This window comes from Passer domesticus, chromosome 7, assembly GCF_036417665.1.
Source record: "Passer domesticus isolate bPasDom1 chromosome 7, bPasDom1.hap1, whole genome shotgun sequence".
NCBI classification, from domain to species: Eukaryota; Metazoa; Chordata; class Aves; order Passeriformes; family Passeridae; genus Passer; species Passer domesticus.
The window spans coordinates 4,363,226-4,382,211 of NC_087480.1; the positions used below are offsets into that span (position 1 = coordinate 4,363,226).

General features: G+C 46.7%; 1 protein-coding gene across 3 annotated transcripts in view; it reads left to right on the top strand.

Moving 5' to 3' along the window:
• Positions 1–2,315: 2,315 nt before the first annotated feature.
• The window catches only part of HDX (highly divergent homeobox), a 41,137-nt gene continuing 24,466 nt past the window's right edge, over positions 2,316–18,986 (top strand). The window contains exons 1-6 of one of the 3 annotated variants that reach the window (XM_064426508.1): positions 2,317–2,485; positions 5,186–5,306; positions 6,183–6,328; positions 10,309–10,455; positions 12,332–13,450; positions 17,228–17,281. In XM_064426508.1, the coding sequence (XP_064282578.1) occupies positions 10,309–10,455; positions 12,332–13,450; positions 17,228–17,281 (1,320 nt within the window). In that variant the 5' untranslated portion in view covers positions 2,317–2,485; positions 5,186–5,306; positions 6,183–6,328. Of the gene's footprint in view, positions 2,486–5,185; positions 5,307–6,182; positions 6,329–10,308; positions 10,456–12,331; positions 13,451–17,227; positions 17,282–18,986 lie in introns of all 3 variants that reach the window. The other 2 variants (XM_064426507.1, XM_064426509.1) reach the window with 2 other exon arrangements.

Genomic DNA, 18,986 nt, shown 5'->3' on the forward strand with positions numbered 1-18,986 from the left:
ATCCATTCCCTGTGTAGCAGGGAGCCATGCAGATGTTCCCAGCTGTGGCAGGAAATGCCCACACCCAGCCCCAGCCCCGGGGCAGAGCCACACCAGGGTAAGTCATTAATGGTGAGCTGGCTCGTCAGTTTAATGAGCTCCTACGGAGGAGCTGCAGCACAGTCTCACTTTGATGCTGGCTCCCTCATGGAAGGACTCCTTTCATGTCCCAGGCTGCTGTTTAAACCACCAGACCAATCTGCCAGCCCCTGTTAATTTAAATTTGTCATTAATGAAGGAGGAAGCATTTAGATCTGATGGCAGGAGAAGAATACTTGGTTTATTTCATCCTGCCATCATTTATTTTCTCAAGGTTTGGCTCCTTGAAAGGAAAGGAAATACATAACATGAGATTCCTTCTGGAGCTTGTCACTCCTCTGCTGCAAACAGCAGCAGCTTTGTTAACGTGTACGTTCAGCCTCCTGTATTGTAAAGAACATTACTGTGATCAATAAGTCTTCTTTTGGGGCCGTGAGTCTGCAAACTGCTTTCTTTGACAACTTAAATACACATCTCATGTCTCCTTCAAGAATGATTCTATGAGTTTTCTGATGAAAACTATAGAAAAAGCACCTGTTAGCCCATTGTTAGTCAAATTAGAGCCCTTGAAATATTGCTTTCTATTATTCACCATTTTAAAGGAGTTTAATAAGCTGCATTTTATCAAACACCACTGTATTTTTCAAGGGATGTTACAGAGACTGTCTCACCATTTTTGTTTCCCAAGCTGCAGACAACGTGAGAAGAAAACATACCAAGTTTTTCAGGAATCATTCCATAGCTAACTCAAAACCAATTATTTTCTATAAAAGCGGTGCTGTAGAACCTTTCTGGTTGCTGTATTTAATTTTTACAGGGCGAGTGTTGATGGCACACAGAGGAAGGGAACATACCCAGGAGACAAAGCAGCACAACAGATTTAGGATTTAAATATATGGGCTCTCCCTAAAATCTTGTTACTAAATTCAGGATGTTTACTACAGCATAGAATTGTAGAATGGCTTCAGATGGAAAGACCTTAAAGATCATCTCTTCCCAATTCCCCAAGGGATGCCACCACTAGTTCAGAATCCCTGTTAAAATTTTTAAACAATGTAAACAACTTCTTGCAATTTTAAAATAAACATAAACACTGTCTGCTTTTCTCCTCCCTGCCTACAGAGAACCAGCAGCAATTCTTTTATTTCAGTCCTGCAGAAATATTTACTGGTATTTCTGATTAAAGCATCGTGCAAAATTAATTGCCTGTTTAATATTTGAACATGGTGACTTTCAGAGGAAACTATTTGGAGTAGGGATGTGGCCTGTCTGGAGGCTTTGGAATGAACACAGGTCTCAAATCTGCTTCTGACTTCTCAGCGCTCCTACAGCCGAGGCAATAAACAGTGATTTTACATGATTTCTACCACATCAGAATGGGTCAGCAGCGTGCTTCCTGCTCGTTTATTGAGGAGGTTTCCTTGTGGAAGGGGAGCGGAGCCCGAAGGAGGGCTGGCACTGACGCACCTGGCTGTACCTGGGTCCCTGTAAGGCCACACGAGTGAATGTGTGAGGTTTGTGGTGTCACCAGCCCCGGCCGTGGCCCTCAGGAGGTGTCCGGCCCCACCTGCCCTGCGCTGCCCACCTGGACACACTGGCATTTCCTCCCTTCCCAGACCAAATATATCCATCCTGAGAAATAAAAGGTTTATTTCTTGAGTGCCATAATATTGGCCCTGGTCCTTCACGGAGCTTTTTGGGTTTCACTGGGCAGTGTCCCTGCGAGCCCAGGCTGCACAGCGCAGGGGGTCACAGGGATGGCCACGCACGGAACCACCGAATAAATGGGGCTGGAAGGGGCCTCTGGACCACCCGGACCAAGGCGGCGTCACCCGGAGCAGGTGACACAGGAAGGTGTCCGGGTGGGTTTGGGATGTCTCCAGAGAGAGACTCCGCACCCTCCCAGGGCTCTGCCACCCTCAAGGAAAGAAGTTTTTCCCGGTGTTGAGCTGGAACTTCTCGCGCTGTAGTTTATGGGCACCGCTCCTTGTGCTGCCCCTGGGCACAGCCCGGCACCACCCTCCGGGGGACATTTCCACGGATCGCGGGCTCCCTCCCTGTCCCTCCCCGCCCGAAATCTCAGGGATGGCTTTCCAGGAGCACTGCCGGGGTGATGCCGGCCGTGCCCGGGGCGCGGGGCCGCGGGGCCGCGGCGGGGCCGGCGCTGCGGCCGCCCCGTCCCCTCACGGTGCCGGCGCTCCCGTGCGCGCCCCCCCGGCGGGCGGCGGGGGCGGGCGCCGTCCGGGCCGCGCTGATCGCAGCGCGCCATTGGCCGCTGTCTGCGCGCACGTCACGATCATGATGAGAATTAATGATCGGGGCCGCTGATTTCATTGTGTGACGCCGGGACCGACCCAGCCGAGCCCGGCCGAGCCCGGAGCCCCCCGCGCCGGCCCCGCGCTACACGGTAAGCGCGGGGGAGCCCTCCTCCCACCGGAGGGGGGAGCGCGGCGGGGCCCCCGGCGGGAGGGGCGCGGCGGGAGGGGCGGAGGAGGAAGATGATGATGATGGTGGTGATGATGATGATGATGATGATGATGATGATGCCGGCGATGCCCCCCCCACGGGCCCGGCGGTGGGGGTGGGGGGAGGCCCGCGCGGGCTCGCGCGCGCGGACCCGCCCGGCGCGCGCAGGCGCTGCTGCGCCTCCCGCCCCCCCCCGGCGCGGCCCCGAGCGTGGGGGGGGCAGCGCCGGGAGCGCGCCGGGAGCCGCCGGGGGAACTGCGCGTGCGCGCGCAGCCGCTCCGCGCGCGCCGGAGGGGCACCCGCGCGCCTGCGCCGGCCGGGGCCGCTGTGCGCGTGCGCGCCGGGCCCGGCAGCGGCCCCTGAGCCGCGGGTGCCTCAGTGACCGGCACGGAAACAGCGCGGGCACAGGAACGTGACAGTGACAGAAACAGCGCGGGCACACAGCCTGGGGAGCACCCCGGCATCCCCGGCACTGCCTGACACCCAGCACCCCCCCGCCGCTGCACCACGGCACTCAGTGCCACGTCCGGCCTTACTTAAACGCTTCAGGGACGGGGACTGTGCCGCCTCCTTGGGCAGAGCCTTCCAATGTCTGAGGAGTTGTTTATAAAGTCGATCCTGCACATGTCCTGTCATCGCTAATTTCCTCATTCCCCGGTGTCTCAATCCCAGAATCCCAGAATCACTGAGGTTGGGAAAGATCTCTGAGATCACCGAGTCCAACCTGTGCCCCATGCCCACCTTGTCACCAGCCCATGCACTGAGTGCCACCTCCATCCGTCCTTGGACACCAGGGCTGGGGACTCCAGACCTCCCTGGCAGCCCCTGCCAATGTCTTCCCACCCGTTCCATGAAGAATTTCTTCCTAATGTCCAACCTAAACCCGCCTTGGCAAAGCTTATGACTGTGCTCTCTTGTGTCACGGGTGCCTCAGTCCTTAGTGCCCCGGTGTCCCCAGTGGCTCGGTGTGCCTGTGTTGGCAGGAGTGTGGAAGAAGATGAACTTTAAGGTCCCTTCCAACCCAAAACCTTTCTGTGATTCCATGGTATGGGCCTGCTGTGGTGCCAGGCACGGCCAGTCACAGTGGCTGGACAGGGGCCTTGTGCTGCCATGCTTTTGTCCCTCAGGCGTTTGAGGGTGAGGAGGAGGATGTGTCCTTGGCTGTGTTGTCCTGTGTGGCATTCACCTGCCCCAAGCAGTCCCCAGCCCCATCCCTGCCCTCTTAGCCTGGGGTTTCTCATTCTATGCCTAACATCACACACAACTCACCTAAAGTCGTGCTGGACTCCCAGCTGGAGTCCTGAAGCAGCTCACACATTCAGAGTAACACTGCATTTTAACCCTTCTTCCCTTTTTTCTGACATCAGTCTCACAAAACACATACATGCTTTATTTAAAACATGTGGCTAATCCAGCTGCAGTCAGGAGACTCATTTGCATCAAAAAAAGCAGGATGGGATGCATAAGCCTGCAGTGTTGTGGTCATGGGTTATTATGTTATTAAGTTACTGAGGGCTGTCTAATTTGTCCCTAATAAAGGGCTGCATTTTATAGGTAGGGCTGTAATACAATCCTACAAACGCTGTACTTAGTGGAGAGGGAAGCAATTATGCTGCGAGTCACGGATATTTAAAAGTAGTTTTACAAGCTGGTGTGTACATTACACTCACCAAAGCATGGGCCTCATCCACTGCCCTTGGAGTGAGTGTTGTAACTGGTTTGGCCTGTGTAGGAAAGAGGCACCAACCTACAAATTCAGATTATTAAAAGTTGTTGCTTGATGTGTGTCCAGCATCTCCACATAGCACGTGAGTTGGGGGGTTGCTTGGTTGATTGTTTTCTTTCCATTTGGGATGTGCAAAAGGTGGTGAGGTTTTGGCAGCCATTGAAAGATAATTTCAGTCCAAGTTTCTAAAGCTGGAGGAATAGTGTCACTACTGCAATCTTGTTTTATTTATGCCTATAGTAGTTTTCTTACTATAGTTCCAGTTTTGTCTCAGATTTATATTGGCACTAAGACTTGTTATTTTTTGCCACTGGAAATCTGTGGAGGGAACAAAAAAACCATAAATTGGGAGTGTGCAGATTTTCTTGTACCTTTTACAGATGGAGAGACTAAAACAGATATAGTTTTTTTTAAGGTGACTTTTTTCCTAGGAAAATGCCTTTTTGGAGCTGAAGTTAAAAAAGAAAACCCTTAGAAACGGTTCCCTTTTATCACTCTGTGTTAATCCCTGACAGTTTTAGAATGTTATACCATAAATATTTTTATACTTAGTAACTTCCTGGTGGCTTATACTCTTGATTTAATTGATTTCTTATTTATTTGACACCCAAGACTAGTTTCTCTTGCTGCTTGAAATGAGTGTAATTATGGGTTTGTTTCCTATTTTCCAAATTAATTAGTGTTAGCATAAAGATTTACCTTGTAAATGTTTACTTGATTCAGCAATCCAAACATTTAAGGACTTTTGGAGACCAAGGCCATACTGCTGTGCATTGTAGACAGAAATAATTTTTCCTTCTTATGCTTCTCCATTATTTTTTCTTCATTTCCCCCCCAGATATCTCAAGTAATTGCAGAACAGCTCAGTAACTCCTGAATTATTTGATTACATTATTTTTTCCCATTTCCTTATAGTTGTTCTTTCTTTTGTGGCACTCCTCGAGATGGAACTTGTTTCCATTAGTTGCTAAAAAGGAATGACCTGGCTTCACCAGGTCTCCCTGGAGAGATTCCTGATTTTGGAATGCTGGATGAAGTAAGTGGGGTGGGAGGGCTGGATGTGCAGCAGACCCTGGCACAGGGCACTGAGTGCCTGTTCCATGAGGCAAACCACGGCTTCAGGAGCCAGCTCTGCTCCTGAATTATTTGTATCCATGACACAAATGATTTTATTTGCCTTATATTAGAAACAGCTCTTGTGCAAAGATGTGTTCTCCCCTCTGCGGTCATTCCCAGAGAAGGGATGGAAAGGAAATACTGGGGAGAAGTTGCTCAAACCACTACAGCAGCCTGGAAAAGTTCAGCTCTAAGGACAACCCCAATGTCATCTGCTGAGGAGCTGGTGAGGGTCGCAGGGTGTCCATGGAATTGTCCTTGGCACAAACTGAAGGCCATGGAGTTCCCATCTTTGTCCTTTTCAGTCACAGCCTGGGATCTCCCAGTGCCTGACAGCACTTGGACTCCATTTACACCTCCCAAACCACCCCACAGCAGAGGGATGTTACCATGGGCAGATTTTTAAATTAGCGTTCAGTTCGGAAAGGCAGTGATAAAACATGTTGGTATTGTTGGGTTCACAGCAGGCTGAGGGGTGCGAGACCACGGCAGTGCAGAGTTGCCAGTGTTGGTTGGCCTGGGACAAGTGGCAGGGGCAAGGGAAACCTTGGAAAATCTGCTTTTTCAGCTGTCATGGATTATCCTCTGCACTGCCAGAGACACCAACACACTTGGCCAAGGCTGCTTTATTTTATTAGAGCAGGCAGATGTTGAATCCTTAAATACAGCTTTGCCACCTCTGTATTTTATTAAAGTGAGAATTCAACTTACATTCATAGAAATTGTTTGCATAATGCTTTTCCTGATTTTAATTAAATTTCACAGAGTTCTTTTCTGTAACAAACTCTCTTTTCAGTGCCAATGTGTTGCCAACCAGCTGGACACCTGGCTTCCCAAAAGCTCACATGCTTGTTTGCTAAGCTTGGCAAGTCAAGATCAAAATGAAATTATGATAAAAATCCATGTGGATTTCTAACTTGGAGTCTGAGGTTCAAGACAAAGGTGAGAAATCCTGAAGAGACTGGAGTGCTCCATAGGTGCACTAGGGAAAAAGAGTTTATTTCCTTGGAAGTTACTGAGGTTGTTTTCAATAATAGTCTGAGATGAAGGTGTGTGACCTGCTGATTCCCTTCACACTGATGTGGCTGCCTCAATGTTCAGTCATTTTAGCACTTTGCAAATTACTTCCTGTGTTAAAGAAAATGTAAGAGCTCATATCTTGTTCTGATTATGAAAACTGATGCTGAACATGTAACACTTCCCCCAAAAATAATCAGTGTAGTCCTCTGATGAATGTATCGTGCATTAATTTGTCTCAGAGACAGTAACTTTATGTTCTCACAGCTGTGTGAATACTCAGTGCTGTAAATTCCCAGGTGTGAGCAGAACTTGTTGCCTGTGCAGGTGGGATATGCAGAGATAATCCAGCTCTTCCTGGATTAGTGGGGTGGCTCTGGACTCTCTGGTTTTCCAGGGGAGCTCCCAAACATCTGTCAATTGGTTTATTCAACACAGGGTTCTGCTTTAGATACTCAGAATCAGCACTTAAAGAACTGCTGATAGCAAACTGATTTCCATCTGCACTTTACAGGTGACATAATATTAATGAGAGAGCTTTGAACCTGCCAGAGACAGAATATTGCCAGATGTGCTTCACACTGGTGTGAAATCAGTGGAAGAAGGTACAGAACTGTCTGTTGGCTGAGGATTTGGTATATCCATGACACAAAAAGCTTTAATAAATCTCACCTGCTTGTTTGAAGATGTTGTAATGTAAACTGCAGTTATGACTCAGTTCATAACTCTGTGGCTAAGGATCCTGTAATCTGTTTATTTAAATCAGTTTCTAATGGTCTCTGCAGGAAACCTTTGAGTTCTGCTTTACTGGATTCAAGGCAGAGGCTACCAAGGAGTCTCACCAGGACTTTGGTTGGCAGGTGTAGTTCATGAATGATTGAAATCCACTGTAAAAAATGAGTTATTAAAGCAGAGCATGACCTCTCCTGAGCTTTGCTGGGCCAAGCCTGTCATGCAATACTCAAGGGTTTATCTGAAGTTCAAGTGATTTAATCAAAATGCTCCACCCTGTCTTTATCTAAATTACAGATGTCAAATGCAACAATGAAAGTATTTTAACACAGAAGTGACCTTGGATACAGAAATCCACATAATTAAAAAACTTGTCAAGGACCTGACATGGGTCTTCCCTCGCAGGTCATCAGGTCTGGTTTTAAAAATTGATCTTGCCATTGGAAGAGTCTTCAGTGCAGTTGGTGAGCTGTTTGGAGAGTGAGGTGTGATGGGCCTGAGTGTGGGAATGAATGCTGGAGCTTTGGGGTGACTTCAGCAGCATCTGGGAATACGGAACTTTCAGAACTGTTTCTGCTGAGGTCCTTTGTGGGAACTGAGCTCCACTAAATAAACCAGGAGCACTGGTACTGAAAGAGGAGTAGGCAGGAGTGGAAGCTGGGGCCTGTCAATCGTGCAGGAGGGAAAAGAATCACAAAATTAACTCTCCTAAGTTCATTCAAAGCGATGTAAATCATTTGGTGACCTTGTCATTGTGTATCCACATGGGAGATCTGAAGGCAGTTCTCAGCATGAGAAAGTAGATTATTATGAACTTTATTGATTTGTTAATGGACTAATAATTGTCTCCTCTGTTGCTTACTATAAATTTCTTTAAGGAGTAGATTATTCAGAGCAAGAGTCTCCTTTGGCCAGCTCTGGCTGTGACTGAATAAATGTTCGGGGGAGGCAGAACTTGGGCAAAGCTGAGTTGTAATGCAGCTGGTGCTGTGTTTAATAATGCACTGGATTGAGAGGGGGAATAAGAATTGAGAACAGAGGTAAAAAATGTGATTGGAAAATTATCTCCTATTTTATCTGTTATTTCAAAGAAATGGTAATTTTTACAAATAGGTAATTACTGATTTTTCTATTGCCTGTTGACATAGAGAGGAAAGTAAACTCTGCAGTCAAAGCTCTGGCCTACAAGCATTTTAGTGAAATTCTAGATATCAATCTCTTCTTTATACAGGCCTGTTGAACTCTTAACATCCATTACCATTACATAGTATAATCATCTTGGAGAATAAAGTGAAAGCAGTCAGATGTCTGCTTATGCTTTTGAGCCCCTAATAATTTTATTTGCTTTATATTAGAAGCAGCTCTTGTGCAAAGATTAGATAGATCTCCCCTCTCTACCTTTCCATTCAGAATTTTCAAAAATGCTTGGCTGCAAAGGGTTCCCTGATCCCCTTTATTTTCCTGCTGGATGTTGGCAGGTTTCCTCTCCTTTGGTTCATTCTGTATTCTTGTGATGCATGTACTGCATTAAAATAACTTGTGGCTGGTGATGTTTTTGCTTCCCAAGGCACCACGTTGGATGCAGGCTGTTCCTGGCTGGCCACTTGTGTTGTCTCAGCTTGTGGCCTCCTGTCTGGGACAAAAAAACGCCCTGCCTTGGAAATCTGGGATGATGAGGCTCTTCTTTTCTGGTATCTACCCAGAGGATTGCATTCTTTGCCTGTGTAGATTGTGTAACAAGAGCATCAAGCTCCAGTTTGCCGTTAGGACTTTGTTGTGCACTTGGTAATATTGATAATATTGGCAATAATGTTTGCCTTTCCCAAGCCAGGGCATGAATTTTCACACGTGAAGCAATGTCTGGTTTAATGTGTTCATCAAAGTGCTGCCCTGTCCAGGCCCCTCTTGTGTCCTCACAGTGAAACTCAGGGGGACGCAGTGCTGGGAGCTGACCTGAGGAGCTGCTGCTGGCCCGGGAGGAGCCTGCGCCTCGTACCCTGGGTGGCTTCCTGAGCACTGCTGCAGAGAGGCAGGGCCTTCTAAAAGAAAGGCCTTGTAAAATCAGCCCTTGCTATTTCAGCTGAATTAACAGCTAGCCTGTTAAGTTCCCATGAGAAAGAATCATAAGAATGGGAATCAGTTTGCATAACAATCTGTTCTTGCAAGAAGGCAGTTTGCATCTGTGAAAAATAAGAAGTATATCCCGTGAGAATCCACAAAGAAAAAATGTAAACACCTGTGTAAAGAGAGAGCCTCAGCTTGTGCACACACAGGCACCTTATAACCAATTAGTTGAGTGGCAAGAAAGTTCCTAACCAATTAGAATTAAACATGGTAACTGGGAAAACTGGATAAAAATAGGCTGTAACACTGAAGTGGGGTGTTCTGCCCATCCTTATTCACCACTGCTGCTGTTACAGAGCACCACCAAGGAGCAGGAGCACATCCCAAGGTCCTAAAGCCAGCACTGGTTATATCCCAGAAAAACAACCTTTACATGTTCTTAAAAATCCAGATTTCCAGCCTTTAGGGGGTGTCACAGCAGCAGAGCCTTTCTCAGCCTGGGACATGGGTGTCCCTCCTCTGTCAAACTGGGTGGGCAGCACCAGTTGGATTTTCCCCCAAATTGGTCTTTGGTCCTTGATCCTTGTGACTTTGCAGCTGGAAGTGCCAGTACTGACAGAGCAGAAGGACAGGCTCTTGTGGAGTGCAGGAATTGCTGAAGTTGGAGACAGTGGAAACTTTACTCATGTCAAACAGTCACCTTGATTTTATACCAGATTGTATCTATTTCTTGTTGTTAGGGATGGGAAGCAGACCTGCTGATATTGGAGCTGCAGATGTTTCTCTGTTTTGCCTAATGCCTTTATTATATTTACAATTTTAAGGAAGAAACTTTCAGACTAGAGCCTCATAGGCTTAGCAATACCATGTAATATTTATTTATTTGTGCAAAGCAGTCACTGTTATTCCAAACATCCAGTTCACCTGTTCAGCTTGACACAGCACTGATTGCAAGAGGCTTTCTTGGAAAGTGAGGGAGTGTTGGTAAAAGGTTCTGTAGAGAAAACATGTCAGTCCTCAGCAATATCACAGGCACAGATGAGAGCCTGTGCCTCCTGCACAGTTACAGTTTCCACCCCAGCTTTCAGAGTGTCTCCTTTTCCTTTCAGATGAATCTGCGTTCTGTATTTACTGTAGAGCAACAAAGGATATTACAGCGTTACTATGAAAATGGAATGACAAATCAAAGTAAAAATTGCTTTCAGCTCATATTACAGTGTGCACAAGAAACTAAACTGGATTTCAGCGTGGTCAGGGTAAGTACTCAGGCCTTCCAAATTTGTAAAGCATACACATTCATTGCCTTACATAAAATATAGAGAGGTCTGGAGTCTCTAACTTCATCCTTGTCTTAAATCAGAATTCAGTGTGTGTGTGTGACATTCATTTTTACCCAGCAAGCCTATTTAGAGTTTGTTTTCACTGAAATATCTTCACGTGACTGTTGAATTTAGCAGGGGCCTGGGTTGCACAAGGAGTGATTTTTGTTGTCTTTTGTTGGGATTTTTTAAGTTATTATTTATTAAATTATAGGGTGGCTTGCCCTATAGAAGCTTTATATGATGCATTGTATCAGAGCAAGGTCATGTTATTAAGAAACTATTTTTAAGCTAAATAAGTTTCCATAAATTAATATATTTGGGGGAAACAATTGTGGAACTATTTTTTTTGATGCACTCTGTCACACTTGTATTCCACATCACAATCATAAATATTGTGGTCCTTTGTGGTTATTCACAGTGAGGACATTCTTTTCCTATAAAACAAGAATGTCCCAGTGCTAACAGGAGCTCTTCCAGAGTCTATGAATTCCACAGAAAGGGAAATAATAATCCCTTTGTGAAACACTAGACAACAAAATGGCTGTTGTCCGAGGGAGAGCAGAAATAGAAATCCTGAGGCATTAGATGGAAAAATAACAAAGGGTAGTGGGGTCCCAGGAGCTGCTGTGACACTGGGCACTGAGGAGGAGCAAGTGAGACCACTCTAGGTTGGTTTTTAATTGGTTTAACAGTGGCACATGGACAATAACAACCCTGCTCCCAAATTCTTGCATCGATTCCCTTCCCTCAGAACACTCTGGAAACATTAAAAGTTTCTTTCTCAGCTGGAGGTGGTAGAAGCTGTGAAAGTCAGCCAGGGGCTCAGGCTCCTGGGGCAGGCAGGCAGTTGTAACAGGAATCTGGATGCTGATGGTGCAGCCAGGGCTGGTTTGCTATTTTTGTGCTGATTGAATGTCCTGGAGGAGGCAGCCCAGCTCCCCTCTCCTTGCAGTTCTCTCCATCTTCATGTTTCCTTTCCCTCTCCATTTCCCCTCCTGCAATCAAGTATCATTCCTTCTGTTTTCTTCCCTTCCTGAGCCCTGATTTGCAACTTTTTCTTACTTAGGAAGTGCAATGGAAACAGATCCAGTGTCTGTCCTGTATTTGTCACATTTTAGCGTGATCTTACCTTTCTCTTCTTTACACCCATCATTTCTGCTTCTCCTAATGCCCCTTTTTCTCTTTTTATCCTATAAAACTCTTGGGCCGTGATTAGTTCTTTGCAAAATGATACTTGAGTTGCAGCTGGCACTTGCAGATAGGATTATAATAGGCACATGAATTCGCTAAATACAATTGGTCAGGAGAATGGGACTCTCAGCAGAGGCAAAACTGACCAGTAACTGACATTTTACTGCATATTACAAGCTGTGCCTCAAATTAGACATTTTGTGAAATTTGACAAAAAATAGTAGAGTAGAATAGTGTATGGCAGGGATGGTTTTTTTCCTGTATGAAATTAGTCATGGTGGTATCAATGAAATAAATCTTGAGGGTAACTTCAAGTCAGGAGGCATCAGGATTTTTGAGAAGCTGGGGCTTTGGAATTGAGGTGGGGGTTGTCCTGTGTATAAGTTGTGGATCCCAAAGAGAACAGGCCTGGATCTCTACTCTGTATTGTTCAGGCCTGTATTTCCACCCTGTCATGTTCACTGCATAATCAGTACATGATTTACATATTTGTAAACTTACATCTCAACTCGAACACTTAACATGTCATCAGACCTGCTTAAAAATGGAATTGCAAATTATTTTCTGCCTCCTTGACACCTCGTTTTGTGTTTGGTGTGGTTGCTGTCGTTGTTTGCAGACGTGGGTTGGCAACAAGCGGCGGAAGATGAGCAGCAAGATCGCCGTGGAATCTGGGGGCACCCCGCCAGGGACTGCCCCTGCCACTCCCTCCGTGCCCCCCGAAGCAGCAGTGAGAAATGTGGTGAATATCGCTCGATCCCAAAGCCAGCAATCCTCTTGGACCTCTTCTAACAACGACGTGATAGTGACTGGTATCTACAGCCCTGCCAGCTCCTCGGGCCGCCCGGGAGCCGCCAAGCACACGAACGCCTCCGTGGCAGAGCTGCACAAAACCTCCATCCCGCGGCTCCCGGGCAAGAGCGACGCAGACTTCCAGCAGCAGCACATCCCTCTGGGGCGGCAGGTACCCCACTGTAAAAACGCTTCCCTCTTGGTGGGGGAAAAGACCATTATTCTATCCAGGCAAACGAGCGTGCTCAATTCTGCCAACTCCATCTACAGTCACACGAAGAAAAGCTACGGCAGCTCCTCGGTGCAGACGGCGGAGCTGGTGTTACCTCAGAAACCCATGATTTGCCACAGGCCCTGCAGGGCCGAGCCCTTGGCGTGCCAGCGCCTGCACAAAGCCGAGCCCGCGGCCCTGGCGTCGCACGTGGCCCCCGGGCCGAGGGCTCACCCCAGGGACCCCGCGTGCGGCACCCAGAACCTGGAGATCCGCGAGGTGTTCTCGCTGGCCGTCACGGACCAGCCGCAGCGGCTGGTGGCGGGGGGCGCGGCGCAGAAACCCCCCTCGCTGGAGGGCAGCTGCCTGTCCATCGCCATGGAGACGGGCGACGTGGACGACGAGTACGCCCGCGAGGAGGAGCTGGCCTCCATGGGGGCGCAGATCCAGAGCTACTCCAGATTCTGTGAGGGCAGCGGCTCCGGCCGCGGGGACAACCAAAGCGCGGCCGGGCCGGGCCGCAGCGGGGGCTGTGGGGCACAGCTGGGCAGTGCCAGGGACGGGCCTGACAACCTCCTCTACCACAGCAGAGAGTTCCACCTGCCTGCACGGACCTCATTGCACACTACGTCCAGCACGATTTATAACCCTGCCAACGCAGCCAGAAGTACCTTTTCTCCTCATTTTACATCTTCAAGTCAACTGAGGCTGTCACAAAACCAAAATAATTACCAGGTAATCCATCAGTTTATCTCTGTCTTCAAACCTCAGAGTTGAGGTTGTAGATAAATGCTGTTTCCTTTCAGAGTTGGTGGCTGTTAAGCAATAGCTTCACCTTTCTGCAGGCTGTGCTCCTTTTATGCCTTCCAGTGGAGATGATTCCTTCTCAAACCCAGTGCAGGCAGCACTGCAGTGTGGTAGCACTTTACCTGTCCAGCCAGCCCCTGGTGGCCATATACTGAAGATCAGTGAGGATTTCATGGATTCCAGGGCTAAATTTTGGCTGCAGGAGGGTCATACCCATGAGCTGGTGGTTGCTCAAGCCTGTGTTGTCCTGCCCTGGCTTTCCAGCAGGCGCCATGGCCATTCCTCAGGTGTTCCCCTGGGGACACACATCACACGTGGCACAAGACATGGTTTCCTGCTGACATTTGTGCATTTGCTCACCCCATTGATGTCAGCTTGGAATGTGTACCCCCTGTGCAGGTGGCAGTGTCTGTGTTTTGTCAGGGATTAGGATCCCCTGTGATGGAGTTAACTCAGCTTCCTTTCCCACAGCATCTAATTCAAATAATCAGTTTACATTCAATCCCTTTATTCCTTTTCCTGTACTAAAATCCCTTTAGTGATACTGAGGGGAAATTAAATGCAGATCATTGAAGAACTAAAAGATGTTTAGGAGAAGCTACAGCACTTGACACATTTTTTTTTAGTTTTTGGTATTACAAGAGGAGAGATACTTGTGCAGGAAACATCCAGATTGGTATTTTTCATGGATTTTTACACCATCTGGCATGACATAGCCTGGAGACACAGGTAAAAGTCTTTTAAGGCTGACAGAATGTGATTCTGTGTGTGTCACCTGCATGCATTTGCCTGTTACTGCCTTTTTATTTTATCCTGGAAATAAACCATGTCGACAGCCTATCAGCTTTTCCTGTGCTTTGCTCACCAGGATAGAGAACGAGACTTTGTGAGTCATGTTTTTTTAGGTTTTTTTACTTTTTCTTTTCTTTTTTTCCTGACTTGTTCCTATCTCCTGTGGCCATTTGAAGGAAAGCTTCTGAGTCCAAGTCAGTGCCACTTTTCACCTGAATTATTATTTCTCTGGCTAAACCAGAGGTTTTCTGGACAGAGGGTAAATTCTGGGGAGTAGATGCACATCAGATGGGCTGTTCTCTCCTTTGCTCTCACACAGTCTCTCAGTGTTTGCTGTTACTTTTCTGACTTGGTTACAGAATTCCTGAAATGCTGTTTACTTTTGCCATCCCAGTTTCACAGGAGAAGAAAACTCTAAATGTGCAGATCAGTCCAAGGAAAGGGCTGGTAAAAGTGCTTACGAGTGAGTTGAGGACATTTTATAAAGTTTCATGAAGGGAGATCCATAACTGATGCCTCCATCAGCTGTGTGCTCATGGTGCTTTATTTCACTCTTGAAAAAGCATAAGAGAGATTGATTCCTTCTATTTTAATTTTTTTAATGAAATTAAGAATAACTTTGCTTTGGGGGTTTATGGGGTAGGAATTAAGTCTTTTTGAAGAGCTGGAACAGTTCATGGTAGATGATATTTTATCCTCATGTGGTGTTTTATGGATCAGAATAAGATCTCTGTAACTTTGTTTTAGGTTTATTTTTTACTTTTCCCTGTTGTAACAACACACCTGGTTCTCTGATAAGTGAGGAATTCATCTGTACCCCAGCTGGCCTCCATGGCTGTCTCAGACACCCTGCTCTTTGGATTTGGACTTTGGATGGAGGGAGCTTCTGTCATATATCCCTTGTCATTCCAGGGTTTTAAACCTTGGAAAAGCTGAGCGGGATGCTGTTAATTCCCCTATTGCTGTGAGCTTGCACCCTGTGAACCCCTGAGGTGACACTTCTGGGTATTAGAGACTTTCTGAGGTGCTGTCTTGAATCCTTTTAGTTTTGTACAGGATGACATTTCATTTTTTTGAAGTCAGTTTATGTTAATTTTATTGCCCATGTTTAGCTAATTTATCCATCAGCACAGAGATGAAAATCCTTAAACTTGGGGAAATCTTCTTGAATTTAAAAATAGATTAAACCTGAGCTAAATGATTATTGGAGTAGTTGAACATCCAAGCAGATGCTTCTTCAAAGTCAGGACTGTGTGATTCATGTTTTGATGAAGCAATTACTGTCATATATTGGTGGGGTATCTAATTAGCAATTAGTTATAGCTTCCTTACTGGTTCAATTAATCAAATTCATGTTAGTGTAACTTAAGACTAAATTTAATTAAGTGATCAATTTTAATGCCTGAGCAGTTTCAGTAAACAAATTCTTCAGCCTACTTGCTTGTCTTAGTTTGACTTTGAATGTGTTGCAATGGAGAGGTTACCTGTGCTGTCCTCCAGCCTGAGCTGGGATTTAGTCTTGGTTTCTTCCCCCATCCCTGAGGGACAAGAACACTGTTGAGAATCTGTATTTTTGTTTACTCTGGTGCCTGTTTGACAAGGGCAGCTCAGAACAGTGCCATGCATGTTGTCTTCCAGGGGGTTCTCTTGAGATGAACTCGGCTGCTTTTGGCCTCATCCCTGTCAGAATTGTGTGTATTTGTCTTCCCAGCAACCCTTAACTCCCTGCCACGTGGATGTTGCTTTATTCCCATAGAAAATCACTTTTTTTTTCCTTAGCCCCCTTTAAATGAGTGAAGAGGAGGCCCTTGGGTGGTTCCTCAGGGTGCCTTTGCAGAGGATTCTGTGGTGTGAAGCTGTTGTGTGGGATATAGGGTTATAACAGACAAACAGAATTTCTAAAATGTGTGTGTGCAGTGCAGAAATTAATATTTTAGGCTCAAACCCTAATGGTCCTTGAGAGGGGAGGATGCTCCTTTCATCCCCCTCAATTCTCTGCGTGCTGTAGTGAGAAAGTGTCTGACTTTGGGTGACCTCCAAGTGCTTCCAGCTAAAAGCTTGAAGGATAAAAGTGTTTTATGTGCTTGTACAGCAGCCACCTGTACCAGGGCTGCTGTGCTCGTTGTGCTCATGCTGCAAGAGCCATCCGTGAGGAACTTTGCAAATACAGAAACTCTCAGAGCAGTTTGGGTCAGTCAGCAGAAGTGCACAGGTTTTCCCCTCACAGGTGATTGATCTCTCCAGAGCTGTGTTTGGTCTCTCAAGCACTGCTTGTCTGCAGCAGAAGGTGACCATGGAATCTTAAATAAGCCTAAAATATTCCAGGCTATGGCACACCTCAGATGATCAGGGAAAACACTCTGAGATTTTTATTTAAGAAAGTCTGACCTCTGGGAATGATGGAGAAGCAATAGGAATGGAAGCAGCTCTCCTTTGCCTTCACAGCCCTTCTCCTTCCTTCTCCATCCTGATATCCCTAATTTTTCTGCTGGCACTCAAATCTTTAACATGAGACATTGAACAGCTCAGTAACAAACACGAGAGTATTTCTTCTGGAAGTTGAAGTGCAGTAATAGAAAAAGATGTGAGGGCAGCTCAGTCCTCATCCCTTGTCTGACTCCAGTCTGCTTATCCTGCCAGATGGAAAGGGAAGCTGCTGTTGAAATACAAGTTTTTTGGGGTACCAAAAGTACAGAAACACCCAAGTTGTCACTGTGTTATCTTGCCTTCACCCAAAGAAACAATGTTTTTTTCTTGGCAGTAAAGGTGAGTGTCACTTTGGTTTTCAGTCTTAACCTGCTTACAAACATTGGTGTCAGAATTGAATGCACAGTGCTGAAGTCTCAGTATTGGCTCTCACAGCAACTTAAACTGCTCTTGTTTTCTGTTCTGTTTCCTCCTTCCCCTCTGCAGATTTCAGGAAACCTTACTGTGCCTTGGATTACAGGTTGTTCCAGAAAAAGAGCAGTAAGTACATTTCCATTTAAGTATCTAATGCATCAAGTGAAACAATGAAAAGAACATTTTTGAGAATGTCAGTTCTGTTTACCTTGGGTGGGATTTTTCCCTTTTTCCTTTGATACAAACATTCTCTGCATGTGCAGTGTTTCAGTTGAGGTGAAGTTGATGTCTATCTTTAAAAGCAGGTCAAGGTTGTAATCCAGTGTGAGGTGATGCCCAGGTAGGAATTGTGCTCTTGGCTCAAACACAACATCTGAGTTGATCAGGACTGAGAGTTTGGAGCTCAGAATATGTTTTTTATATTGAAAGTGAAGTGGTTGTTAATTGAGGCATCTGAATGCTTAAGAGAGTAACTCCCTTTGCAGCTTCTCTGCACATGCACAGAATTAGTCAGTGCTGGCTGTAGGAACTTGATCAAGTCTAATTTTATCCACATAAATGTCATTTCACAGCAGCAGAATCAGCCAGTTTGGTGTCCTCAATTCACAGACAACTCCAAACCATAACACAAGGTATGAAACAGCTTTTGTCAGGGGAAAAAAAAACCTGCCCGACTCTTTGGTTTAGTCAGTGCTCAGCATTTCCAGCTTGTCTTTGAAGAGGTGTCAGTTCTGCCTCCTTACCAGCAAATCCAGCCTCAGGTGGGATGGTACAGGCAGGCTCTCCAGGGACTGCCCTGTCACTCCAGCTCTGTCAGAAGCAGCAACTGGGGAAGTGTCTGTCATGGTGACCAAACTCCCCAGTCTGTGGAGCTGGCAGTGCCCTGGCAGTGCCCTGGCAGTGTCCTGGCAGTGCCCTGGCAGTGTCCTGGCAGTGCCCTGGCAGTGCCCTGGCAGTGTCCTGGCAGTGCCCTGGCAGTGCCCTGGCAGTGCCCTGGCAGTGCCCTGGCAGTGTCCTGGCAGTGCCCTGGCAGTGTCCTGGCAATGCCTTTAGCAGTGCCTGCTCTGCTGGCAGTGAGGTCCAGGCAATGGAAGAGCCTTTCCTTGCTTTCTCCTGCTGTAACCAGAACTTTTTCCTTTATTATTTTCAGTTCTTTAGTCTTCAGAAAGTGTGAGTGTGGCAGTGTTTCCTGTATAAGTAGGAATCTAAGGACTATCATATTCATGGTGTTTTCTCTCAGACTTTTTCTAGGTCTCAGCTGAAGCACTTCCAATTTCTGCAGAGTTTGGTACAATGACTTACTTCTTTTTGTACAGAGAGTACTTTACAAGAGCATCTCCCAGAGGAACTGGTACTTTTGTGCAAATCCTGTTGTGCTCAATCCATCTTCTTTCTTTCCTAAGTGCTAATTCTCTTGAGGAGGCTTTTTAAAATGCAGCTCTTTTCTGGAAGGCTCATCCCCTCTATCACTTAATGACCTTTTAGAGCATCTCACCAAGGAGCTGGGGAGTGTCCGGGGTAGAGTTTCACAGCTAAATGGGGAGGTTTTCCCCCTCCCTCCCAGTACCACCCCATCCACAGCCAATATCCAGCTGTAAGGCAATCCAGGTCGGGTGTGTGACCTGACAGGTACAAATCCTGCTGCTGGGGTTGTTTTTAGAGTTCAGTGCTGTTCTGGGGGTCAGCTGTGTGCCAGAGCCAGCTCAGATGTGGCAGTGGGAGCACAGGGCTGGCAGTGGGTGATGCTGGTCCCTGCAGCACTGGGTGTTTGTTGGGCATTGTGGTCCTGCTGGATACCTGACCCCAGCTGTAGAAGGCAGCTCTGGAGTAA